Below are 27,957 nucleotides of genomic sequence, written 5' to 3'. Positions count from 1 at the left end.
TGCAGAAAAGTCATTAAAACGTACAGCTGTCGTAGTAGTTATTGACACAACAGTGACAACAGACGTGCATGCAGAACATCATTAAGAAAGTGGAAGATAATCATTTCCGAGGATAACTAAGGCGTTTCTTGGTCATTTGACTTTTTTTTTTGCGTGACAAGACATGTGGCCACTCAAATATGCATGCAAAAATTAAAAGAAAACACTTATTTGTGAAATAATTGATCAATATTTGTTATCCTTTACCTGCTGAAGCAAAGCAGATACTTTTCCCTGAAGACCTCTGAACCCAAAGGGAGGAGGATACAGGAAGAGGTCTTTGTGAGTTGGCATGTCCTTCCACAGGAAAGGTTGAGTCGTGCGACTGGAAGCTGGGAGTTGACCCAAAAAACTCTTTCTGGTGCTTCCAGGGTGACATTTACGCTCCAGAACTTCATGCGCATGCTGATGCACCAGCTGTACAGTAGGGTAGATTAGTAAGAGGTCAACTTCAAGCACACAATCACCACAATGCAAGTCTACAACCTCGTAGAAAAACGTTAAGCTAATTAAAACATTCCAACAGTTGGAGTTTTATTTACCGTATTTTCCGGACCATAGGGCGCACCGGATTATAAAGCGCACTACCGATGAGCGGGTCTATTCTCATACGAAAGGTGCACCGGTGATTATGATTTTTTTCTAAATTGAAAACACTTCCTTGTTGTCTACATAATGTGTAATGGTGGTTCTTTGGTCAAAATATTGCATAGATTGTTTTACAGACCATCTTCAAGTGGCTTTCTGACAGTCGCTTCAGGATGCGCCGTTTTGTGTGTGGTCTTTTTTACATGGCTCACCTTCGACAGCGTCTTCTCCCCATCAACTTTGTTGTGCCGGTTTAGCGTGCAAGGACGGGAGTCGAAGAAGTGTCAAAAGATGGCGCTAACTGTTTTAATAACATTCAGACTTCACTTAAATCAACAACAGAGCACCGTCTCCTCATCCGAGGCTCACTAGTGCAACAACTACAGGGGAAATGTGTCCCGTGAAAAAACGTCCGACCGGAACGCTCTAAAAACTAAAGGGGTGAATTATGTAAACCCACTACACCGGCAGTTTTTAGCACTTTCATAGCGAGTCTACTGATAGATATAAGTTAGAACTTTACACTACTTCACAGACAGGGCAACAGCGAAAAATGAATGCCCCATAACAAGATTATTCGAGAAAAAGAATAAACTTATCGACTACGGTGTCTGCACGGACTACAATGGTGCAAATTTTCAGGACTTATGCAGATTCCAAATACACATCAGCAGGTACCACAAGGTAAGAAAAGTTAGTTTTGCATAATATTGCGAAACAAAACACCAGATATGTCTTCTGATGGGTGCCATTTTGCAGTCCTTATACACACACCATAACAAGTGCAGCAGCTGGACTTGGACTCAAGTCGGTAGCCGTAATGCTCCAACAATCCGTCAAGCGGGGCGGCTTGATAGCATACTAAAGTCGTACTAAAACATTTTGACAGATTTTTGAGCGCCGTGTGTAATGTTCTATATTCTCAACAAAACATTTGAAGTTTTGATGTTTACTGGCATCATATTGCCGTGTACAGGTATCTCTGTTGGATAAGCTCAGAGCAATCGGTTTTAACAAAAACTCATGGAGCTGGATGCAATCTTACTTGGAGGGGAGGGAGCAGGTGGTAGAGGTGAACGGCACCGTGTCCCCCCCCCCTCCCGGTGAGCTGTGGAGTCCCCCAAGGCAGTATATTGGGACCTTTACTGTTCCTAATATACATAAACGACATGTCATCGGCATGCGACTGTGAATTGTTTTTGTTTGCGGATGACTCTGCCCTGCTGGTATCCGGCAAGGACAAGTCACAGGTCGAGAAAATCCTCAGTGCTGAGCTGTGTAGAACTTGAACCTGGCTCGCTGACAACAAGCTATCCATACACTTGGGTAAAACAGAATCCATCCTGTTTGGGTCCCACATCAACCTCAAGAAAGTCAATGACTTCACCATAAAAGTGGGTGACAATGTTATCACCAGGAAAGATGAGGTCACCTACCTAGGTTCCATTCTAGAGGCTGACCTTTCCTGTGATAAAATGGCAAACAAGGTAATCAAAAAGGTTAACCAACGAGCGAGATTTCTCTACAGAATCTCCTCTCTGGTCAACAAAAGCACCTTGAAGATTCTGGCGGGAACTCTCGTTCAACCCTTTTTCGATTACGCATGCACCTCCTGGTACCCTAGCACCTCCAAAACCCTCAAATCTAAACTCCAAACATCTCAGAACAAGCTAGTCAGGTTACTGCTAGACCCCCACCCCAGATCCCACCTCACTCCTACCCACTTCTCTAAAGTGGGCTGGCTCAAGGCAGAGGACAGAGTTAAACAATTTGCACTGAGCCTAGTCTATAAAATCCGCTACACCTCCCTGATACCGAAGTACATGTCAAACTACTTCCTTAACGTAAATGACCGCCATAACCACAACACCAGGGGGAGCTCCACTAACCCCACGTTAAACCCAGATTCCGAACTAACAAAGGTCTTAACTCATTCTCTTTCTATGCCACATCCATGTGGAATGCGCTCCCAACAGGTATAAAAGATAAAGCAATAAAAGTTCACCTCCAGGCAGCTACAACCCTAAACTAACACCCTCCCCGGATTGCTAATAATCAAATGTAAACAATCAAATGCAGATAGATAGATAGATAGATAATCAATCTATCTATCTATCTATCTATCTATGTCGTCCGGCGTTTACCGGGACCCGGCGGGATGGCCGTGCATGCGGTAATTATTTGAAAACCTCTTCTCACTCCGGCGTTTACCAAAAGGAATGCGGTAAATTTAGGCGTGCGCTTTGAGTGTGATGTAAGCATATACCATCATGAAAAGCACATTTAATTAAAAAAAAAAAACTTTATTATGGTCTTACCTGTACTTATAAATGGAGTCCATTTGCAGCTCCTTCTGACCAAAAGCATCGATAACTTGTTTATAGAAGTCTTCCTTATTTTCTTTCTTCCGTTTTAAAAGTCTCTCTGTCTCGATGGAGATATTCCTTTAATTAATACCTCCTGCTTCGATTGAAAGTCCAGTTTAGAAAACTGTTTTATTTTAGATAAATGTAATCTTCCTTGTTAAAAGTTCAGGCAGAGGAAAAAAAAAAAATGTTTTGCTGCGTGTGTTCACTTCTTCTGCAGTACCGGAAGTCGCAAGAAGGATCACTAGCGCGGCAGCGCCCTCTACCACCAGGAGGCGGGAGTCATTTCATGACTCATACAGTATTTGACACACGCAGCTACGGTATATTAATAAAACATAGCTGCTTACTGTTCTTTTTAGCATACTGTACCGGTATTCAATAGCTTGGACCTTAAATCCTACTGAATACCGGTAGCTCTTTATCTTTTTTCCTTTGTGCGATTGCAAACTACTGAAAGCAGCTTCCTCCATTTTGAAAATGAGGACAGATAAAGCGTCACTCGTGACGTAACGAATTTGACCCGGTGGAAGTTCTAGCCATATGCTAAATATTTTGCGAAACGAGTTTGACCCGGCGAAAATTAGACATGCGATAATAACATTAATATTTTGCGAAACGAATTTGATCCGGCGTCAATAATGAACCGGCGATAAGGCCAAGCATGCGTTAATTATTTTGAGAAACGAGTTTGACCCGGCAGTAACTCTAGACGTGCGAATACTATATTCCCTGCGCCAATTCAAGGAAATACGGTATATTCACAGTATCAAAAATAAAACAGAACAGTTTTCATTATATCAAACATAAAAAGTGGATTAGGTAGCGCCTTTAAGGTCATGTCCCAACGAATATGGAAAGTTTCAAAAACACATATTTGGGGTTAAAACAATCTCCATCCACACAAGTTTAGTTTCAAAACTGTCTATGTCTTCACACAAACACATACACATGCTTTCATGAACATTTTGTCCAATCAGAAGCCTGAAAAAAAGCAGCAATATCTGACTTGGTGCAGCATTACACCTCCTATTGTATTTATTTTGATATACTTGAGACGTACAATGACATGTACATTATCTTTAAAACCAGCCTGCCCGTCCACAGAATACTGGGAACATTATTAAAGAGCAAATGCACGCCTTTGCTGCTGAAAACCAACATTGATAGAATTATAACATGTTCAGCAACATGGTGATGTATTACATGTGCAGTGAAGTCTACATTATTTCTAACGAGCCAAGGAAACCATATTGCATGTTTAAGTGCCTATATAAAGCACACGGACCTGCGTGCAAAACTGTCATGGAACTTTAAAGCTTTTAATCATCGATATAGTGATATGGTACATGTGTAATGAAGTGTATATTGTCTTTAACATCAGTACACACTACGAGGAGGACGCTACATTGTCTTTTTTATTTGCTTGTTCGCTTTTTACGTGCGAGCATGGTCGCGCCCGGCTCATGGAAGCAAGACGCGTAAGTTAACTTCAAGATTTGTCGTTAAACAAGGACTAAAAACATAAGATAATGTTGCATCTTTCTTATGACACAGAGCAAAAAGTCTTGCTTGTCAAAGTTGTTCCATCAGGTGGTTCCACAGCGATCGTATTCAAAACAGCTGGCTGTCATTAGCACCGGTGTTGTGCCTGAAAACGCACCCCTGCCATAGAATGCACCCCCTGACGCGGGAGCACGCTTACGTCACTCGCTTACGTCACTCGTCTCGAAAAGTATATCTAAACTCGGCTGTAATCACAGAAGTGGCTGAAATCGCCGCTTTTAAATCGCCTCTTTTGGCATAAAAAAGTACATAAAGTGAAATAATCCAAGTTTTCTTTACTTTTGGATGGATTAAAAATTGTGAGCCTTTAATGATTTCGCCGTCATTCAAGTGGCTGAAATCGCCTCTTTCGGCATAAAAAAGTACATAAAGTGAAATAATCCACGTATTCTTTACTTGTGGATGGATTAAAAATTGTGAGCCTTTAATGATTTCGCCGTCATTAGATCAGATAAGGCGAAAACAATAACCAATTAATATTGGAATATTTGCTGTCCCGAAAATGTAGTATTAATTGTCTACTTTTAAATCGCCTCTTTCGGCATAAAAAAGTACATAAAGTGAAATAATCCAAGTTTTCTTTACTTTTGGATGGATTAAAAATTGTGAGCCTTTAATGATTTCGCCGTCATTAGATCAGATAAGGCGAAAACAATAGCCAATTAATATTGGAATATTTGCTGTCCCGAAAATGTAGTATTAATTGTCTACCTTGACAGCTTACTGTAAAGAATATATACACCAAAGTAAACCTCTATATGTACTTTTTTAGAGACATCAAGGAGAACGAATGTTTGCTGCTTCATTCGACGTGTTGTCGTGATCCAATACTTGTATTTTTAAAAATATGACATTTTCTTTAACTTTAAGAAGCTCATGGGTGGATGGATGAATAAATAAATGAATGCATCTGATATCTACCATTGATTTGGTTTTAAGAAGTTTCAAATTGAACATTCACAAATAACGTTAAGTACCCGAAGTACCAGAGGTGGAGTTATGATGGGGGTGCATTTTCCACAGCTGCCGTAGAATGCACCCCCCATCTGTCTCTGGCCAGGAAGGTCATAAAGACATGACACTCACCCTGGTTAATCATCATAGACCCCTCAGTGTACAGTGAAAACCATGTGATGATCGGACTACCAGAAGTGGAGTTATGATGGGGGTGCATTTTCCACAGCTGCCGTAGAATGCACCCCCCATCTATCTCTGGCTAGGAAGGTCATTGAGACATGACACTCACCCTGGTGACTCATCATAGCCCCCTCAGTGTACAGTGAAAACCATGTGAAAATTGGACCACCAGAGGTGGAGTTAGGGTGGGGGTGCATTTTCAGGCAGGACGTTCAGGCCTGCTGCCTGAGAATGCACCCCCTATCTATCTCTGGCTAGGAAGGTCATAGAGACTTGGCACTCACCCTGGTGACTCATCATAGCCCCCTCAGTGCACAGTGAAACCCATGTGAAAATTGGACTACCAGAAGTGGAGTTAGGGTGGGGGTGCATTTTCAGGCAGGACGTTCAGGCCTGCTGCCTGAGAACGCACCCCCTATCTATCTCTGGCTAGGAAGGTCATAAAGACATGACACTCACCCTGGTTACTCATCATAGCCCCCTCAGTGTACAGTGAAAACCATGTGATGATCGGACCACCAGAAGTGGAGTTAGGGTGGGGGTGCATTTTCAGGCAGGACGTTCAGGCCTGCTGCCTGAGAATGCACGCCCTATCTATCTCTGGCTAGGAAGGTCATAGAGACTTGGCACTCACCCTGGTGACTCATCATAGCCCCCTCAGTGCACAGTGAAAACCATGTGAAAATTGGACTACCAGAAGTGGAGTTAGGGTGGGGGTGCATTTTCAGGCAGGACGTTCAGGCCTGCTGCCTGAGAATGCACCCCCTATCTATCTCTGGCTAGGAAGGTCATAGAGACTTGGCACTGTGGAAAATGCACCCCCATCATAACTCCACCTCTGGTACTTCGGGTACTTAAAGTTATTTGTGAATGTTCAATTTGAAACTTCTTAAAACCAAATCAATGGTAGATATCAGATGCATTCATTTATTTATTCATCCATCCACCCATGAGCTTCTTAAAGTTAAAGAAAATGTCATATTTTTAAAAATACAAGTATTGGATCACGACAACACGTCGAATGAAGCAGCAAACATTCGTTCTCCTTGATGTCTCTAAAAAAGTACATATAGAGGTTTACTTTGGTGTATATATTCTTTACAGTAAGCTGTCAAGGTAGACAATTATATACTACATTTTCGGGACAGCAAATATTCCAATATTAATTGGTTATTGTTTTCGCCTTATCTGATCTGATGACGGCGAAATCATTAAAGGCTCACAATTTTTAATCCATCCACAAGTAAAGAATACGTGGATTATTTCACTTTATGTACTTTTTTATGCCGAAAGAGGCTATTTAAAAGAGGCGATTTCAGCCACTTCGGTGATTACAGCCGAGTTTAGATATACTTTTCGAGACGAGTGACGTAAGCGAGTGACGTAAGCGCGCCCCCGCGTCAGGGGGTGCATTCTATGGCAGGGGTGCGTTTTCAGGCACAACACCGCCGGGATCGTCGCAAAGCCCATTTTGATGTGTCTTTTTATTAATATTGAGTGAAAAGAGCAGCATGTTTACGTTCAACAAACAGTAAGTCATCTTACAGTGTGTTTAAAGGCAGCAAGGCAGTGTTGTTGAGTTTGGAAATGACAGCGCACAACCGTGACGTCATCACAAGTTTCAGTTTGTGCCGTGTACACGCATGCGCTGAGCAGAGAGTTTTGGATCCCTACACTTTGGCCAGCGTTTGTAAAAGTCTGCGTCTTTAAAGACAAAAGTATGCGTCTGCGTGTGGGCAAGAGGCCGAAACGTGAGCTTTGACTACTAAACGAGGCAAAATTCCGTAATAAAAAAAAAAAAATATATATATATTTTGTAATCAAATTACTCGAGTAATCGTTTCAGCTCTAAAGTAAAGTGCTGATGTCTTTTAAAAATGAGGAGATGGGACACTTGGTGGTTAATAATTGTGGTGGACTAAAGTGAAACTTTGACTTTAAAAAAAGGATTTGACCAGCATCAGCGGTATTGAATGAGTGAAAATGTATAGTATTCTTACCTTTCTATACTCAGGGCTGACATGAAAGTCCAGCGGTTTGAGTGTTTCTTTCGCAGGCCGAGAGACCAGACGTAGCAGACCTAAAAATCCCACAGCTAAACACACACATCTGGAGTGACAAAAACAAGAAAAAAAAACACATTTTTAAGAGATGTTAACAAGCTTAAGTTCCTTAACAATTGCTATTTGTGTGTGTGTGTGTGTGTGCGTAATGTATATGTATATATTGGCCCTAGTGTGTGAATGTGAGTGTGAATGTTGTCTGTTTATCTGTGTTGGCCCTGCGATGAGGTGGCAACTTGTCCAGGGTGTACCCCGCCTTCCGCCCGATTGTAGCTGAGATAGGCTCCAGCACCCCCCGCTACCCCAAAGGGAATAAGCGGTAGAAAATGGATGGATATACATATACTGTATATACGCACGCACGCACGCACGCACGCACGCACGCACGCACGCACGCACACACACACTTATATACCTGTATACTGTATATACATACATATACATACACAAGGTATATACAGTATATGTACTTGCAGTGTGTAAATATAACATTGATGGAGTGGTTTATACTTGTTTTACAGGGCTTTGAAGGTTACAACATCTCCCATTAGCCGCATCTTGCAAGCTATTTTTTTAATCATCTTCAGAATCTTAAAACAAGACATGTGTTCTTGTCTCTCATAATGATTGTGAACAATAGGCAAAAAAAAGTGCAGTTTCCCTTTAAGTATTTTTGTCCACAGCAGAATTCGAACCAGAACTCTCTGGTTACTAAGTCACCTCAATGTGTATAACTGTCAATAATATAGCAGAAGACCTGCTACAAAAACACATTTTTCACCCACTAACTACTTTGGAAACTATTAGGTTAGATATATCTTATCCCGGCTGGCTTTGGCATGAAGAAATGTCCCTTCTCCTTTGGTAGCCAGTCATCCACAACGTACGCAACCACAGAATTGTACCAATCAGTGGCACAATACTAGGTGTGAAACAATGCCGTGTGATGGGGTGCATGCCATTTACTCACCTGTGTGACAGCCAGCGTTTTCGAAGCTTCATGTTCCCTGCATTGGTACGATCTATGATGAAGCCTTAAAATGATCTTGTCCTGGACATTGCAGAAGGAAATTAAAATGAGGGCTTGACACTTGTGTTGCCCTCAAATTTCATCTTCAAACTTGCTTTAAACTAGCAAACATTCAATCTTTGAAGGATTTTTTTTAGAATAGAGTAATATTCCAGTTTTTGTACGTCCAACTTTTTGTATAATTCGGTTTTCCAACAAGATCTTCCATATCGTCTCTTATTATACAATCAAACTGTCAAAAACTGCTCTGTTTACCAGTGTATCATACCATAGAATAGAGTGCCCAAATATATATTTTCATACTTTTTGTTAAATATGATGGCAAAAATGTCATGATCTGTTAGGGCAGGACCACCAGGATGCACAGAGGCGACTTGCAGGAAGAAGTGTCATAAATCATGCTCAAAAAGCAAATTCACAACAAACTACACACAAAACAAAGACTAGGATACGAGGCAAAAGCATCAGGAGCTACAACGGAAAACACCTAACACACACTTAGAATAAGAACTCAGAGGGGACAGGCCTTTTCTGTTGAGAGTCCCAAACTCTTTGAAGAGCCTCCTGTTCATGTGAGACAGGCCTTTTCTGACCACATTTAAGAACCCACTTTTACTCACTAGCGTTTAACCCAGTATGATACTTTATATCAGGGGTCCCCAAACTACGGCCCCCCAGCATCCAAAATCCGGCCCACGGGAAGTCCCAAGTTAAAAAAAAAGTGTTTTAATTTTTTATTTTATCTTTCCTTTCTAATCCATTTTATACCGCTTGTTACTCTCGGTGTCTCCTAGCCGCTCAGGCAAATCATACTGTCTAAAAATTAATTTTCCCATCGATAACGTGACAATGTTAAATGTTGATGAACATCAATGTTAATTGATGTTAAATGACAAAACGGATTAACTCGCTGGAATATAAAGACAATGGCCCCCTGCCAAAATTTTTTAACCCAATGCGGCCCCTGAGTCAAAAAGTTTGGGGACCCCTGCTTTATATACTCTCTGTATTTGAACTGCCTTTGACTCATTGTTTTGAAATATTTTTTTCATCTGATCTTTGTTTTAAATTATATGTTTTAGTCTGTTTTATGCCTTTGCTTTTCTACTTTTCTTTATTGTTTACCTGTTTGTGGTGTACAGCCCATTGTTTTTTTCATCTGATCTTTGTTTTAAATTATATGTTTTAGTCTGTCTTATGCCTTTGCTTTTCTACTTTTCTTTATTGTTTACCTGTTTGTGGTGTACAGCCCATTGTTTTTCAACTGTGGTTGATGTTAAAAGGCTTTATAAATAAAGTTATGATATGGTATGATACCATAATGAACCGGCATCATCCTAGTGACTGTGCGAGGGATGCTGGGGCTCAGAACTCCCCTGATTAGTGATTACAAACATCTGCACACTGCAGCCTCCTCAAACAGGATTCCGGGAATGCAATACAAACAGAAAAAGATGTAGCAAAATAAGGGCACGTAGCCAGAACAAAAAGAAACTTGCAAGTGCCAGCAATTTGATAACGAAGGTAAGAAACAATATTGAATTATAGAAATAACTCGCCACAAAGTACCAAAGTAAAATCCCCCCACCTGGTTTCATCTCCACCCCATTGCCATCTACGCCAGCAAGAGTCTTCAATAAAAGTGATGTTATATGTTCATTTATTTCATTCTCATTTATATGTATTTGACACTGGAATCTGCATGTAAAACTAGAGTTATTCTCTACAAAAAGGATTTTCTGTTTATATTTTTGGTTGTTTGGAATGAATCAATTTAATTTACATGATTTCTTACGGCAAAAAATTGCTATAGATTGCGGACGATACTTTCTTCGTCGGACATTTTAGATATAATTACAAAGACAATTGTAATACTGTATTCCATACAATAAATAGTAATGGAAATGGATTTGGTGTTGATTAAAGTCTTAAGTGTGTCAAAGATTGGCACCAAAATCGATTTGATGGCATGAATATTTAATATGTAGTGCTCAACACTATCTCAGGACACCTTTGTGGCCTTAAATGCCTCATTGACTTCAATTGAAAATAACTGTTTTTAATCGTGCTCCAATTACAGTATAAAACCTAGATTTTCAAAGAGAATTAGTGATATTTGATATTTTTACTTTATTCAACCAGATCAGCTGCTTATCATTTTAAAGCTCGGAGTGTCCTGAAACAATTTTTCACTTTTAACACAATTACCTTATTGGAGCCTTGAGTATTGGCCGATACAGAACAAAAGTTCCAAGGTCCACAGTGGTAGAATTTCAATATGCCGATGATAATGCAATAGCAGCTCAAAGTGCAGAAGATTTGCAAGTACGGGGACGGCGTGGCGAAGTTGGTAGAGTGGCCGTGCCAGCAATCGGAAGGTGGCTGGTTACTGGGGTTCAATCCCCACCTTCTACCATCCTAGTCACGTCTGTTGTGTCCTTGGGCAAGACACTTCACCCTTGCTCCTGATGGCTGCTGGTTAGCGCCTTGCATGGCAGCTCCCGCCATCAGTGTGTGTGAATGGGTGAATGTGGAAATACTGTCAAAGCGCTTTGAGTACCTTGAAGGTAGAAAAGCGCTATACAAGTATAACCCATTTATCATTTAAGTAATACTGGATGCATTTAACTATGCGTACACACAACTTGGACTTAAAATAAGTGCAAAGAAAACACAAGTACTCTTCCAACCATCGCCAAAGGACGTCATTCGGCAATCACCAGCAATAAAGATAGAAGAAGTTGCTCTTGAAAATGTAGAAAGCTTCACATACCTTGGTAGTATTTCTTCAAATGCTAACATTGATGCAGAAGTCAATCACAGAATCAGGTAAGCTGCTGCAGCCTTTGGAAAGCTTTAGACTCGAGTGTTCCAAAATTGAGATATCAGAATACATACAAAAATCAAAGTGTTCAGAGTAGAGAGGCCGATAAAATGCTTTAAAATGTAATATCGGAAATGATCGGTATCTGGTTTTCTTTTATCTGTATCGGTTTTTATTTTTATTAAATCAACATAAAAAACACAAGATACACTTACAATTAGTGCACCAACCCAAAAAAACCTACCTCCCCCATTTACACTCATTCACACAAAAGGGTTGTTTCTTTCTGTTATTAATATTCTGGTTCCTACATTATACATCAATATATATCAATACAGTCTGCAAGGGATACAGTCCGTAAGCACACATGATTGTGCGTGCTGCTGTTCCACTAATAGTACTAACCTTTAACAGTTAATTTTACTAATTTTCATTCATTACTAGTTTCTATGTAACTGTTTTTATATTGTTTTACTCTCTTTTTTTTATTCAAGAAAATGTTTTTAATTTATTTCTCTTATTTTATTTTATACATTTTTATAAAAAGGACCTTATTTTCACCATACCTGGTTGTCTAAATTAGGCATAATAATGTGTTAATTCCACGACTGTATATATCGGTTGATATCAGTATCGGTAATTAAGAGTTGGGAAATATCGGATATCGGCAAAAAAGCCATTATCGGACATCCCTAGTTCAGAGCAATTGTTATAAGAACTTTGTTATATGGTTCGGAGGCATGGACAGCATTTCAAAGACATATCACAGCACTTGAAAGGTTTCAACAGCGATGCCTACGCCAGATGATGAATATTAAGTGGCAAGATATTAAAATTATTAAATTAAATTAATGATATTGATAAATGATAAATTAAAGTACCAATGATTGTCACACACACACTAGATGTGGTGAATTTTGTCCTCTGCATTTGTCCCATCCCCTTGGGGAGCAGTGGGCAGCAGCTGCGCCGCGCCCGGGAATCATTTTGGTGATTTAACCCCCAACTCCAACCCTATGTTGCTGAGTGCCAAGCAGGGAGGTTATGGGTCCCATTTTTATAGTCTTTGGTATGACTCGGCTGAGATAGGCTTCAGCACCCCCCGTGTAGAAGCGGGGGGTAGAAAATGGATGGATGGAAGATGTGAGAAAAAACATCAGTGTACCATGCTTCCCAGTGTAGAGAGTACAATTGTTAAAAACCAACTACGATGGACAGGGCATGTTGTACGGATGAATGACGAAAGACTGTCAAAACAGTCAGCTGAATGAAGGGAACAGAAACGTTGGTGGGCAGAGAAAATGTTACATGGATCGTTTAAAAAAACACATTGAAACAATGTGAAATAGATACTACATACTGGGAAGACCTTGCAAAAGACAGAATAACATGGACATCGGCAGTCGGTGAAGGAGTGACAAAGTATGAGGAGAAAAGAACATCTATGATACTTGAAACAAGGAGGAGACTGGATAGAGGAGTCATGCCAAAATGTATATTACCACCTGGTCTGATCTGTCCCATATGTGGCAGAAATTTCAAAGCTCATATTGGCCTGTATAATCACTACGGAGCACATCATTCTTAGGGACGATGGACCCCTATCTTCTAACAAGAAGAGGAGCCAGCGAGCGATGTGGATTTTGATAGTTTTTTCACCTTTGATTGTATTTTGTCTGTTCACTCACCAATCCAGCTTGCACTGTTGGATGTACAGCTTTCCTGTGACCTTTCCGCACTCTGTTTCTTTTGTACATTTGGACAATAAATTTCCATTTAACTGCACGCGACCTGCTGTCTCCTGCTTTTTATGATCACAACCTCCAATAGGAAGAGCAAATCTAACGTCACTAATACTAGCTATTGCTTTCATCCATGAAGTGCCAAAAAATCGTAATGTTTCTAATTTCATTACGATTTTGGCAATTCATAGATGAAGTGCCAATAAAATTTCACAATTTGAAAAACCCTGTTTTTAGAGTCCCATTACGCTGCAAATTTGGGTGTATTTTGAAAGGTTTAGAGGCAAATATACAAGTGATCATGATTTTTTTTTTCTTTTTAATGGAATGGAGTTGATTAATACACTCTTAAGACAAATATTTTTGAAATATTTAACCATTCATCATCAAGACGTTACTGCTTGCCTCGACCTCACTTCCTTCGACACTTAAAGTAATTTAAAGAGAGGATTAGAGGCACATCATGTCTTTTTATCTGAAGGGTCCACAAATCAACCATGAATCTGTGAAAGACAATGTTGGATTTATTCGTACATCGCTAAGTAACGTATTTGATTGAAATGAGTGTCGTGCTTATTTAGTGGTATATGTCCCTGTTGTTCAGCAATGTTTGCTAGCGATATCAAGATTCAGTATATGCTGTTGAGCCAATGAGATATTTATTTATTAAATTTATAAATACTATCAAGTACGGGTGTGGGGAAAAATCGATTCGAATTCGAATCGCGATTCTCACGTTGTGCGATTCAGAATCGATTCTCATTTTTTAAAAATCAATTTATTTTTTTATTATTTTTTTTAAATTTTTTTAATCAATCCAACAAAACAATACACAGCAATACCATAACAATGCAATCCAATTCCAAAACCAAACCCGACCCAGCAACACCTCAGAACTGCAATAAACAGAGCAATTTAGAGGAGACACAAACACCACACAGAACAAACCAAAAGTAGTGAAACAAAAATGAATATTATCAACAACAGTATCAATATTAGTTACAATTTCAACATAGCAGTGATTAAAAATCCCTCATTGACATTATCATTAGACATTTATTAAAAAAAATAAAAAAAGAACAAAAGTGTCACAGTGGCTTACACTTGCATCGCATCTCATAAGGTTGACAACACACTGTGTCCAATATTTTCACAAAGATAAAATAAGTCATATTTTTGGTTCATTTAATAGTTCAAACAAATTTACATTATTGCAATCAGTTGATAAAACATTGTCCTTTACAATTATAAAAGCTTTTTACAAAAATCTACTACTCTGCTTGCATGTCAGCTAGGGGTGTGGGAAAAAATCGATTCGAATTCAAATTGCCATTCTCACGTTGTATGATTCAGTATCAATTCTCATTTTTCAAAAATCAATTTTCTTCCCCCGCTCCCGGCAATGTGTGTGTGCCTTCTGGGCTACCGTAGGTTTTGCGCAATAAGCAGCGTTGCTACCTGGTGGCTAGCTAGTACTAAGGGGAGTGTACAGTGTAGTGTTGTTGTGTTGCCGCTAAAATGCAGGTAAAAGAAAAAGACACAGAGCAGCCTAAAGAAATACAACCGCCTCCGCTGGCTTTGAAAGCAAACGTTTGGAGACACTTTGGATTTTACCGTGGCAAGAAAGGGCTTGACATGACTCATGCAATTTGCACACTTTGCAACGCTAAAGTTAAGTATTTTGGGAATACTTCAAATCCCCGTGCTCACTTGGACAGACACCACCCACAGTTATCAGAGGAAAAGGATCATCCACTAACACCACCGGCAGCAAAATTGGGTTTGGTTTTGAAATTGTATTGCATTATTATGGTATTGTTGTGTATTTTTTTCATTTAAAAAAATAAATAAATAAAATAAAATCATTTTTGAATTGAGAATCGTGTTGAATTGAAAAAAAAAATCGATTTTGAATCGAATCGTGACCCCCAAGATTCACAGCCCTACTATCAAGGATATTTTCTTGATGCTAACAAATATTACCAAAGATGCTATAATGTGGTCATCCGTGTCGAATAAAGCACTTTGCTTTCTTGCACAACAACAACAACAAAGCTTTTAGCTTTTGTTATGAAAATCAAGACAATCACAAGATGTATTACTAGGACTTAACATGGTGTTAGTTTATTTGCAAAACCAGGTTTTTGTAGTTATATTTAGGCATTGAAACGACATAACACAAACTAATGCGGTCTCTTGTCCTTTCTTTACGTTTAGTTCTGCTATCAAACACTACTAATATAGTAGAGAATAAACTCAATTACATCACAGGAAGTTTCTAAAACAAATCAAATGTTCAAACAAACATTTTACAAAGTGATCGCTGCAGACACGAGCATGGTCCAATTGTATTCCACAAAATTATGAAAGTGATACTTTTAAAAAAAATTTATTTGGAAGTGCTTTCGTTTTTTCCCTTGTCTTTATTACCTTTATGAGCGACTTATTTTGGGACTCTATGAAAGCTCTTTCCTATCTCTCTATTTGAACGATCGGAACACACAAGAACAGAACAGCAAAAAGGCATTTTCTGCACGAACTATACACTCACTTGTTTTGATGATACTCTCACGCTGGTTGACCATCAAGTGAATTAATGGACCATCTATACAAGGTCATGTGCCCCTCAAGAGCAAAGACAAGGGTACCATTCTGGAGACCAACAAATAAATCAATGAGCGGTGGACAAGTGAATTAAGCCACAAAGAAGAAAAACAACCAACCTATTACTTGTGTTCCGTCACGTGACTTTTTTTTGGAAGTGAAAACCAGTGTTGGTCAACCAAGCCAAGATGGCTGTTGTGCAGCAAGAAGCTCGCAAACTCTCAGTGTACGCAAGAGGCTTCCTGCAAAAAGCATACGTAAAATAAAAAAACTAAACTATGCAACTAGATTCCTTTACTCTTATCAAAAAAGAAAGGATTATCCGTTGGTGCAGTTCCCAAACATATCAAACTATCGTGTGCTTCAGAAATACTTGGAAACCATGGAGGCCTTCAACTTGTTTGTGTGTGGCTGGGTCGAGGTAATTGGTATCATAATACTCTCCTGGACAAATAGGCATCGTTTTTGCTTGGGAAAGGTTGCAATTCATGATTCAACTTTGCTTCTTGCTAGCACTCGTCCATACAAACAATCTACGACGATACAACACGCAACAGCTGTAACTACATATCCATTTAAGTAACTAACAATTACCGAATAATAAATATTAGATTTTTGTCCTGTTGTCATATGTACTCTGACACATTTGTGTACAAAATAAACGAGAGGAGACATAGAAAAACCCTTTCTGACAAAGTATTGACCCTGGCTTTCTGGTTTCGTTTTTTTTTTTAAATTAAATACAAAAAATATCAAGATAATATTTCAATGGGAAATGCAGCTGATATAGGCTCCAGCACCCCCCCCCTCCTAAACGTTAAAACTACATCAAACAAACCTTTAACAAAGTGATCACTGCAAACTTTCTTCGACTCAGTTGCTCCCTTGGACTGGACTGTGTGCCACTTTTCTTGATTGTTTTACCTCTTGAGGAACTATGAAGTAACGTTGATCCTTTTTGAGATTTACACGGTTCGTACAGCCGAAAACAATACAGGCATAGGAGCAGTTTTCTTCGAGAAAGGCTTAATGGCACCTAATGCCAATTGAGAAAGGTACGCTAGCTTGACCACCACGCATATTTAACGAGCCGGGCGTGACGTCATGTAAATCGAAGCAGTTGGGCAATGTGCAATTTACACCAGCACTTTAGACAATTGTGAATTAGCACTTTGCACAACATTAGCGCAACATTCTATGGTCACTTAATTGTTGGCCTGTCATAAGCAACTTGGTTTGTTGTTTAATGTTTTGTTTTTTTAATTGTATTGCACATTCTACTAATATTTTTTTATTGTTGTATATGGCCTTGTTGTGGTGTTGATTGACGCTGTCCTGTTTTTACTTGTTTGGCATTAATTGCCGCGGGGACGACAGGTGGAAAGCCACTGGCTATCAATCATACAATCATGCATATTTACACTTGTGTGGTTATCAACGTGTACTCTCCTTGTTTTAAATAATAATATAGTCAAGTCAACTATATTCTGAACTGTTAATGCGTTGCCACATTAATACGATTAATAACAAACTGTCTTCTGTGCTCAAGTGACTTCACAGAAATTATCCAGTTTTCATTGTCCTTATGAACGTTCATTTCCTTGCTTAAGACAGAGACGCCTAACCAGTGTAGTCTACCCTGATTTTAGAGTATTCTTACGACAAATGATTGTATTTTGGTCGTTATACTTACGTATCAAAGTTTGAGTGAAACCTTCCACCTCATCGTGACATGTCTCTTCCGCCTTCACGCAACTTGTTTTCTGGAGTGTGCGCGATTCGCCTAATCTTCTTCTTCGCGTCTTTCCGGCACTACAAGCACCATGTTGTGTGTTGCCGCCCCAATCAGGAGCTGTGTGCCACTGCATTGCGGTAATTAACCCAACCTTTATCTTATAAAATCGCTTCGTTTTCTCAGAAATTGAATTATGTCAAATTCCTAGTCTGGAATTTATAAATCCCATTTTGTTCATTTCTACGCTTGTGAAGTTGGGTATCGAGCAACCATGACAGTCAAAGGTTAGCGTAATTTCCGTTCTTTTAAAATAAAAGCACCGGAAATGAGACAATGTATTCTCATTAATACAAAAAAAACATTGAATCATAAATTCAAACTGTGCTGTAGAACAGTGTTTTTCAACCACTGTGCCATGGCACACTAGTGGACAGTGAGATATTGTTTGGTGTGCCGTGAAAGATTATGTAATTTCACCTAATTGGGTTAAAAATATTTTTTGCAAACCAGTAATTATGTGCCGTTGTTAAGTATCTGTGCTGTCTAGAGCTCGGCAGAGTAACCGTGTAATATGCTTCCATATCAGTAGGTGGCAGCAGGTAGCTAATTGCTTTGTAGATGTCGGGACTACGATGGTTTGCAGGTAAAAAGGTATCTAACGCTTAAACCAAAAAATAAACAAAAGGCGAGTGCCGCTAAGAAAAGGCATTGAAGCTTAGGGATGGCTATGCAAAACAAAGCTAAAACTGAACTGGCTGAAAAGTAAACAAAAACAGAATGCTGGACGACAGCAAAGACTTACAGCGTATGGAACAGACGGTATTCACAAAGTACATCCGTACATGCCATGACAATCAACACCAAAACAGGAGCGCAAGACAAAAACTAAAACACTACACATAGGAAAACACCAAAAAACTCAAAATAAGTCACGGCGTGATGTGACAGGTCATGATAGTACACCTACTTTGAGACAAGCGCTATAGTGATGCATAGTTGGTTATGGTTTGAATTCATATTCAACAATTGCGAGAATGACTTTTTACTGTCAATATCGGCTGCTGAGTTTCATTTGTTAATGTTTTCTGCTGGTGGTGTGCCTCTGGATTTTTTCAATGAAAAAAAAAAGTGCCTTGGCTCAGAAAAGGTTGGAAAAACACTGCTGTAAAAGCACAATTTACGATGATTCTATGTATTCCTTTATATTGCACTAACACTGTAGCTCAACTATTATTCTTTGTAACATTTATTTTCATAGCTTATTTCAACCCACACAAAGGGAATACTTTTTTTTTTTACCAGAGTAATAACATGTTGGTACACACAACTTTTGTTTTCAAAAAGCAATATACGTAATTCAAGTGCAGTTTTTTTAAAGTCATTATTCAAGCTTTGACAAAAATAAATGATCTTGTTTAATTTGTATGACTGGCAACATTTAAAATTGTACTGTACTGAAGAAGCCGGTCCCTACTCAAAGTGTGGTCATTGTCTTTCTGCTATTTTGTAGTATTGTATCAAAATGTGTAATGTCTGAATTAAAGAGTTGTAAAAATACTTAAGAGTTCAAGCAAATAATCTTTGACCCCCTGGTGAGCTACTCAATCTAATGTTTAAATACCTCTGCTGTAGTTCATAATTTTTTCTTCTTCACCCAATAATATAAAACAAAAGTACAATAAGTACGTTTTTTATCATGTGAAATGAAAATAGTTAATATTTTTATAAAAATGACTTCAGTATGTTTTCTCTTACATTGTACTGATTGTTCATAATTTATTTTATTTATGGACAAATAAAACATGATGCCACAATCTCATTCACCTTAAAAAAGCAGGTAATATATTCTTGTGAAGGGAAGTGAAAATGGTTGGAAATATTGCTTTACAATTTGAAAGAAATGTTTTTCCAGTTTTCTAGCAAAAATAAAAATGGCAATGTTTGGAGGCACATGCTTTGCAAACTCTGAGAGCATAAATACACAATAATTGCACACTACGGCGTCACGTCTACTGCAGAGGTTGCTTGAGCTCAAAAAGTCCAGTTCCCCCTTTGACGACTTTTCCAACCACGAGGCAGGCTGATGGCGACGTGAGCTGTTCATGAAAACCTGAAACACAAAAAACAGCCATAATCAACTGCTAGTTCAGAGGTCATTAGAACATTGAGCTTTGCCAATTGTCATCGCTCACCCATCATGGTGGCCTGTTTGAGAAACTTGTAGCTAGTCTCAAAAGTCATCTGCTGCAAGGGGGAGGAGTTGGACCTGATGGCGTGGCGGTTCAATGGCTTGTACACCCCCTCAAAACACATGTAGTCTGCTACCAGCGACAGATGTCTTGGGTCCACCTCAATACCTGGAGGCAGATGGAAATGTAAAAATCTGTGTTTTCCATACATTTGGCACTACTTGCCCTCGCTCATAAACACATTATAACAGTGGTCCTCAACCTTTTTGTAGCTGCGGACCGGTCAACGCTTGAAAATTTGTCCCACGGACCGGTGGGGGGTGGGGGGGTGGGTGTATTTAAAAAAAAAAAAAAATAAAATAAAAAAAAAAATTTTCCCATAAAGAAATACAATCATGTGTGCTTACGGACTGTATCCCTGCAGACTGTATTGATCTATATTGATATATAATGTATATATTGTGTTTTTTATGTTGATTTAATTAAAAAAAAAAAAAAAACTTTTTTTTTTTTTTTTTAATTTCTTGTGCGGCCCGGTATTAATCGGCCCGGTGGTTGGTGACCACTGCATTATAACACACCTGGTCTGCCAGAGTATAAATAGACGGAGCAGGAGGGATCAGAGTTTAATGTTAGGAGTTATATTTAGCGAGTAGCAAGACCCTTTTACATACTTTTAAAAAAAAGCAACAATTAATTAATAATTAATACTATTGATCAGTCAGAATCATGGTATTATGTTGGCCTAGCTAAGCCAGAAGATATTACACAGCCCCATAATACATTTGTTATTCTCATACAGTATTGTTATTTAATTTATTATCAATAGTGTCATTAAATATTAGTACATACACTGTAGTGGCACTTAATAAATGCTTCATCTATTACTTATTTTCTTTTTCTTCTGGCCATGTGCTCTCTTTTGTTTAGAGGCGGAGGTGTTTGTTTACATTGCTCTAAATGAAAAAATAAACATTGTTGCTGTAGCAATCAATGATTAATAAAAAAAAAAAAGAAGCAGCAACTAGCGACAAATCTATTTAAAACTTAGCGACGGACATAAAAGCAAGTATCCATCCATACATTTTCTACCGCTTGTCGCGGGGGCTGCTGGAGCCTATCCCAGCTGCACACGGGCGCACCTCCTCGCAGGGCCAACACAGACAGACAACAATCACACTAGGGCCAATTTAGTGTTGCCAATCAACCTATCCCCAGGTGCATGTCTTTGGAGGTGGGGGGAAGCCGGGGTACCTTGAGGGAACCCACGCAGTCACAGGGAGAACATGCAAACTCCACACAGAAAGATCCCACACCCATGACCTTCGTAATGTGAGGCACATGTACTACTAACCCCGGTTCCACCATGCTGCCATAAAAGCAAGTATTACTCTTCTAAATGAACAGTAGGTGCTGTGGACCTCTCCCCATCCAAAAGCAGTCAGGGTATTCAGTAGGGATGATGTTTGATAAGAAATTATCGAGTTCGAGCCTATTATCGAATCCTCTTATCGAACCGATTCCTTATCGATTCTCTTATCGAGTCCAGATAGGTTGTTGTATATGGAAAAAACACACAATATTTGGTTTAACAAAAGCTCACTTTTATCATATAAGAAAACAATTTAATCTAATAAATAAATAAATATTGACTGTTACCCCCCCTAAAAAAATAAAATAAATAAATATTGACTGTTGTTACCCAAAGTATATCAAGTGAGATTTTTCAGAAAAACAAATATATACAGTAACACAAAAACAACCTGTCTCTTTGAGCACTATAAGTGTATAAATAACAATATAGTGTTAAATAAAATCAGTCCCTTGGGCACAAAACTGAAAATAATACGGCTCTCCAAAAAGTGCAATTCTGCTGCTATTTGACATAATTGTTATGATGCTTTGACATTTTTGCACTTTATTTCTTTATTGAAAGAAAATTCTATGAAAAGAAAAGTTCTTTGCAAATGTGGTTACAAGGCTAAAAAAATGAAAAGTTAAAGCTAAAAAAAGAAATACACTTTATTGAGTTAACATTATTTCTTTATAGGGGGGAAGATGTTATTAGCTAGGGAATATAACAACTACACTACCCAGCATGCAACGGGAGTGACGAGCATGCGCGGTAGCCCCGAAAAGTGTTGCTGCACATCGTCACCCGGCAGCTAAGAATGAGGTTATGAGCACGCTGTGAAAGTAAATGTCAAGAACTGAGCCAACACGCCTCGTCTGCATTATTTATAATTGGACAGACAACACATATAGTGTGATTTTGTTTTGTTTACAAGGAAAGAAAAACAAGAGTTAAAAAAGGGAGATGTCATATATACGTATGTGCTGCGGTTGCTTTAAGAACGTTGCGACAACTGCCGTAAAGGATTGCTAGCCTGGTTGCTATGTTTCCGGTTGGTCGTAAAAGTGTTCGTCATGTGTTTGTACCTTGCTCAAATCTCTCAGTAAAGTTATTCATTGGATTATACCTTTTGTATTGAACTTTATTACACTTTGGAGCGCTTTTTCCTGTCCATTTTTTCCCTGCTTTCGCTATCTGCGCCTAATGACTGAGCTACGTGACGTCATTTCTTGTGATGTCACACGGAGCATTTCTGGTCGGGACAGGATTCGTTCCGAGGGATTCGAATAAAGAACCAACTCTTTTTCTTTACTATAGTGGTCTCGATAACGGGTACCGGTTCTCAAAAAGGGATTCGAGTCAGAGGACTCGGTTCTTTTCTTATCGAACAACCGGGAAAACCGGTTTCGAGTATCATCCCTAGTATTCAGTCTAGTTTGTGATATTAAAAAAACTAAACAAAGATAAGACAAAAACAAAAAAGTATTTGTATTGATTATTACACCATTACGTCAACCCCGCCTTTCACCACAGATAGACTACAGTTCTGTGGGAAATACTGGCAACGCAGAAGGTGTTACAGGGTGATTTATACGTACCATAGACAGCAAAAACATCTTTGATTTCCTTCTCAATAACTTTGAGAGCCACTTCTATCCCGTAGGTGTTCGCCATGGCGTGGACCTCATTGGAGTACAGCCTGTTGATGTCAAAGACCTAGAGGGACAGAGTCACACAAAAAAATATAACCACCAAATCCTGTCAATGGTACTTTTATTTACATAGTCATCCCTTACACGACGGAGCAGTGTCAAGTGCACCAGAAAAACCAGGCCCACATTTTCTGCCTTCACAATAAAATTGCTGTCTAACTGCGCTATGAGAATGAGACTCCCATAAGAATGGCTTACATATTCATTCATCCATACGGTTATTTTGCACTTGAAGAAACAATACCTCAGTGCATTTTGCAGTGATGGAATGTTGCAATACCATTACACTTTGACTTGCAATTCCTTTCCTGTTTCAAAATTACACTTTTGAAACTTTGGGGGAAGTTTAAACTACCTAAAGGTGTTTATAGTAAAGACAAAAAACAAAGTACATTTCAATTTGTAACAGAGTTGAGACATTTTCAATTTTCATGTGTAGATCGAATCCAATGGTAATTACCGGTTAACGATTTAAAACCTTATGTATCGGAATCAAATCAATTGGCCATGATATCGAGCCCTAAAGTAACCACTAGTGGTTTGGCAAACAGCAAACAGTATCCTTCAATGCAGTCAAAAAGCTCATATTTATTGGACTTACATTAAAGTGCAGTTTGAATATGAGTTGTAAAATAGCGTGTGCTATCAACAAAAACAAGTTGAATGATCATTTCATGAAAAAAAAAGTTGTTATACACAAACTAGAAAATATTTTGAATATAAATTGTTTAGTAACAAGTGAAATGTTTATAGTACTTGTTATATCGGCAAACAAACAAAATATGTGATTAAAAAATATTTGGATTAAAAATTTACTTTTTCTTCGGATTAATTTAGTTGGTAAATAAAATCTCTAAATCTAAACCAGGGGTCACCAACCTTTTTGAAACCAAGGGCTACTTCTTGGGTACTGATTACTGCGAAGGGCTACCAGTTAGATACACACTTAAATAAATTGCCAGAAGTAGCCAACTTGCTCAATTTACCTTTAACTCTGTTATTATTAATAATGAATGATATTTATCTTTGTGGAAACACTGATCATCTTAATGATTTCTCACAATAAATATATATAGAAACAGATAAATATCAATATGCAACACTTTATTTTTATATTTTCTCTAAGTGCACATTTTTCAAATTGAACATTTTCAAATGATCACTTCTAAGACAGTCTTGTGAAATCACAATATCCCATCTTAACTAGCTAGCCACTAACATTTTTTTAACAAACCATGAATTACTTTGCACCATGTTTGTACAAATAATAACTCATGTAAAATACAAAAGTAAACTCTCAAATTTTTAAATCAATGTCACACTTTGAACTGGACACCAAATCTGTTATCTGTTTCTTTGTCAGTTAGTGGGAAGCCTGGCATTGCACGCTGTTAACTAGTGTGTTGTACTCTGGTGTGTAACTTGACACTGCAACTCTGAGTGAGTCTTGCAGATGTGCATCAGTGAGGCGTGTTCTGTGTTTGTTCTTGATGAAGTTCATGTCAGAAAAGGCTGATTCACAAAGATAAGATTTTTCCTCATTGTTTGCGGAACCTTCTTAATCTTTTGGACATATTTTCACAGCAATCTGGCCTTAAGCTTAATTATGATAAATGTAAAATGTTAAGGATCGGAAATCTAAAGGGAACGTCCTTTCGAATGGAATGCAAAGTGCCTGTTTTGTGGACAGATGGACCAGTTAACATACTTGGTGTTGTTGTCCCAGAAAATCTGGAAGATCTAGGCTCAGTAAATTATGATAATCGACTAAGAAAGCTGGACAAAATTATGCAATTATGGAAAGGGAAATCCCTAACCTTGTATGGTAAAATGTCTATTGCCAACTCGTTAATTATTCCTCAATTTATTTATTTGTTTTTGTCATTACCAGCTCCATCACAAAACTTTAAGATTTATGAGCGGAGGGTCTTCGATTTTGTCTGGAACGGCAAACCAGAAAAGATTAAAAGAAAGGTTTTGTACAAAGAGTATGAATATGGGGGCCTGAAACTTCTCAACCTTGAAGCTATGTGTCTGTCTTTAAAAGCATCAATTGTTCCAAAGATGTATTTAAACATTGAGTGGTACACAAATGTCCTGTTGGACAAAAAACATGTACTGTATCAAAATAAATTGTATCCTTTTTTACAAGTGATCCCCTCCCAGAGAGTCTGCTGGGAAACATGGCGGGGTTCATAAAGGAAACAATCCACTCATGGTGGTGTTTTCAATTTTATGTGCCAGAAAAAAGAGACAATATTTTGCAGCAGTTAATATGGATGAACTCTAATATTGTAATAGATGGAAAGCCTTTCTTTTGGAAAAATATGTTTGAAAGAGGAATCATTTTTGTCAATGATATTATCAATGAGAATGGTAAAATTATGAAGTATGATGAATTTAGAGCTGTGTATGGTGATGCTTGCTCAAGCTTTTCATTTTATCAACTAACTGGATTAATTGGGAAAAGTATGGAACTACTAAATTATTAGTTTGTAAACCTCTAATAAGAAATTCTAGTTGGCAAAAAGGAACTAAAATAAATAGAAAAATATATAATTTTTATTTAATAAAGAAATCTTTGAAGGCTGCCTCATACAACACAAATGGAAAATGGGAGGACTTTTTTGACTGCCCGTTGCCATGTGATGCTATATTCAAACTAATCTATAAAACCACTATCGATGTGCAAAATCGTTATTTTCAAATTAAAATTATTTATAACTTCTTACCCACAGGGAAAATGTTAAAATTATGGAATATGACAGAGTCAGATGATTGCCGATTTTGTTGTCCGGAGCCTGAATCCACCCTGCATTTGTTTTGGTATTGTCATATTGTGTCTTTGTTTTGGGTGGATGTTAAAAAAATGTGTTTAAGGATTGGTTTGTTTATGAAGCTTAATGTGGTTTCTGTTATTTTAGGAGACTTCATTGACAATCATGATTTAGTCAATTTAATTATAGTACTCGGTAAAATGTTTATTTTTAAGGCCAAAAACAGATATTCACTTAGTATTACTTTCTTTAAAACATTTATTCAGTATTTTCTAACTTTAGAAAGTTACATGGTTGAAAACGATAATGATGCCAAAAGACATTAAAAAAAAGATGAGAAGTCCTCAAAGGCTTATTTTGAAAGTATAATTATGTTTATAGATTATATGATATCTGTTGTTGTGTTCCCTAATTTGAGTGACCTGGACATAATCTGGACTGTACATAAATGCTTATTTTGAAAATGTAATTTTGTTTATAAATTATATGCAATCTGTTGTGTTCCCTAATTTTTTTCTGTGTACATGAATGAAGGTGTGTGTTGCTGAGTCCGACTTGGACATTATCTGGACTGGGCCTGGTTTAAAAAACCCTTTAAACAAATCTAATTTCATTGACAACCTGGTCTGTTGAAGATAAGGCCCTTTTTAAAAAAATAAAATAAAATAAGATAAATAAATAAAAAACATTTTCTTGGATAAAAAAGAAAGTAAAACAATATAAAAAGAATTACATAAAAAATAGTAATTAATGAAAATGTTAGTGGACCAGCAGCCTATACAATCATGTGTGCTTCAGGGACTGTGTCCCTTGCAGATGTGTTGTCTATGTTGTGGGAACCAGAATATTGGTAGCAGAAAGAAATAACCCCTTTTGTGTGAGTGGGTGTGGATGAGTGTGCATGGGGGAGGTTGTTTGGGTTGATGCACTGATTGAAAGTGTATCTTGTGTTTTTTCTATGTAGATTTAATTAAAAAAAAAATTAAAAAAAAACAACATTTTTTTTTAATTTTTTTTAATTTTTTTTAGAACAGGCCCGCGGGCGACTCATCTGGTCCTTACGGGCGATCTGGTGCCCGCGGGCACCGCGTTGGTGACCCCTGGTCTAAACCAAAAGTTCAGTCGCAAATTCTGTTCCTATTGAGGGCAGAATTTTACGTTTGCAACAGTGAACCATAATCTAGAATAGAATAGAGTTGCTGCTGCTTCAAAATGCATTCTGGCCATATATAATTTTTGTTTTCCTCGGGGCTCCACTTACATAGACGTGAGGGGAAGAGGCACAACAACGATTGGACATTACTTTACGTCGTGGTGAGGAAACCGGGGTCCAAGAAAGGCATATTGTCTCGTGCAGGCTGGACTGTCAGTCCGGTATTTTACTGAGTACCGTTAAACCCCAAGTTTTTAATATTAAAAACTTGAAAATTATCTGTCTAAGGTACACTCACAGCATTAAAGATAAAATAACTTCTATCTCCCATTTATCCCAATCAATTATAAGTTACTGCGGAAAAAATTTAATTAATCAAAATTAAATATTTTTTATCGTTTGACAGGCCTATGTATTACAGTACAGTGTTTGTCTTATTTTCCATCATGTGTGGTGATTCCTATAAATATTCACCAGTGTTTCCCACACATTCATTTATTTGTGGCGGCCCGCCATGAAAGAATTACGTCCGCCACAAATAAAATAAAAAAATAAAAAATAAAAAAAAATTGTTTTTTTTTGTCCTGTCCAGCTTCTCAGGCAAATCATATAGTTGATGTAGATGCCCATATAGGCTGTTCAGATTTACTTTACAAAAGAGAAGTGTAGGATACTTCTCTTGTTGCCTTATTTGTATTTGACCACTACGGTTTTCTGTTTATTTGTTACTGACTGTGGCAGGACACCTCTGCCTCTGTTTTCACTTTATGTTGCTGGTAAATAATATGGTTGTAGTAGTAGGCTAAAGTTAAATTATTTAGTATGCACTAATTAAAGGGGCAGAGCTTTAAGAGACATTTTATCTTTTATATTTTATAAGATATATTTTTTGTAAGAACCACAATTAATAAATATATTTCAGTGAATAACTTATTGTTCAAATCTGTATATAAATGTGTAGATAAAGTGTTGTAATTATATTGTAAAATGGATGGATGGACGTTTAAAACAAAACTGTTATTATTAATTAGTAAGTATAAATTTTTTTAGCCTTTTTAGAGAAAATCATATCATTGTA

At 37.9% G+C, this 27,957-nt stretch overlaps 2 protein-coding genes across 3 annotated transcripts in view; both read right to left on the bottom strand.

Annotated features, from left to right (window-relative positions):
• st3gal5 (ST3 beta-galactoside alpha-2,3-sialyltransferase 5) overlaps positions 1-17,819 on the bottom strand; it is a 38,466-nt gene extending 20,647 nt beyond the window's left edge. The window contains exons 1-6 of one of the 2 annotated variants that reach the window (XM_062045307.1): positions 17,653-17,819; positions 16,079-16,201; positions 15,907-16,007; positions 8,730-8,810; positions 7,697-7,805; positions 247-456 (exon numbers count right to left, since the gene is read on the bottom strand). In XM_062045307.1, the coding sequence (XP_061901291.1) occupies positions 247-456; positions 7,697-7,805; positions 8,730-8,761 (351 nt within the window). In that variant the 5' untranslated portion in view covers positions 8,762-8,810; positions 15,907-16,007; positions 16,079-16,201; positions 17,653-17,819. The remainder of the gene's footprint in view (positions 1-246; positions 457-7,696; positions 7,806-8,729; positions 8,811-15,906; positions 16,008-16,078; positions 16,202-17,652) is intronic. The other variant, XM_062045308.1, reaches the window with a different exon arrangement.
• Positions 17,820-19,107: 1,288 nt separating this feature from the next.
• polr1a (RNA polymerase I subunit A) overlaps positions 19,108-27,957 on the bottom strand; it is a 73,854-nt gene continuing 65,004 nt past the window's right edge. The window contains exons 35-37 of the mRNA XM_062045305.1: positions 22,836-22,953; positions 19,887-20,051; positions 19,108-19,804 (exon numbers count right to left, since the gene is read on the bottom strand). Coding sequence (XP_061901289.1) covers positions 19,704-19,804; positions 19,887-20,051; positions 22,836-22,953 — 384 coding nt within the window. The 3' untranslated portion in view covers positions 19,108-19,703. The remainder of the gene's footprint in view (positions 19,805-19,886; positions 20,052-22,835; positions 22,954-27,957) is intronic.

Source organism: Entelurus aequoreus, linkage group LG04 (genome assembly GCF_033978785.1).
Source record: "Entelurus aequoreus isolate RoL-2023_Sb linkage group LG04, RoL_Eaeq_v1.1, whole genome shotgun sequence".
NCBI classification, from domain to species: domain Eukaryota; kingdom Metazoa; phylum Chordata; class Actinopteri; order Syngnathiformes; family Syngnathidae; genus Entelurus; species Entelurus aequoreus.
This window is presented reverse-complemented; position numbering and strand designations above follow the sequence as displayed.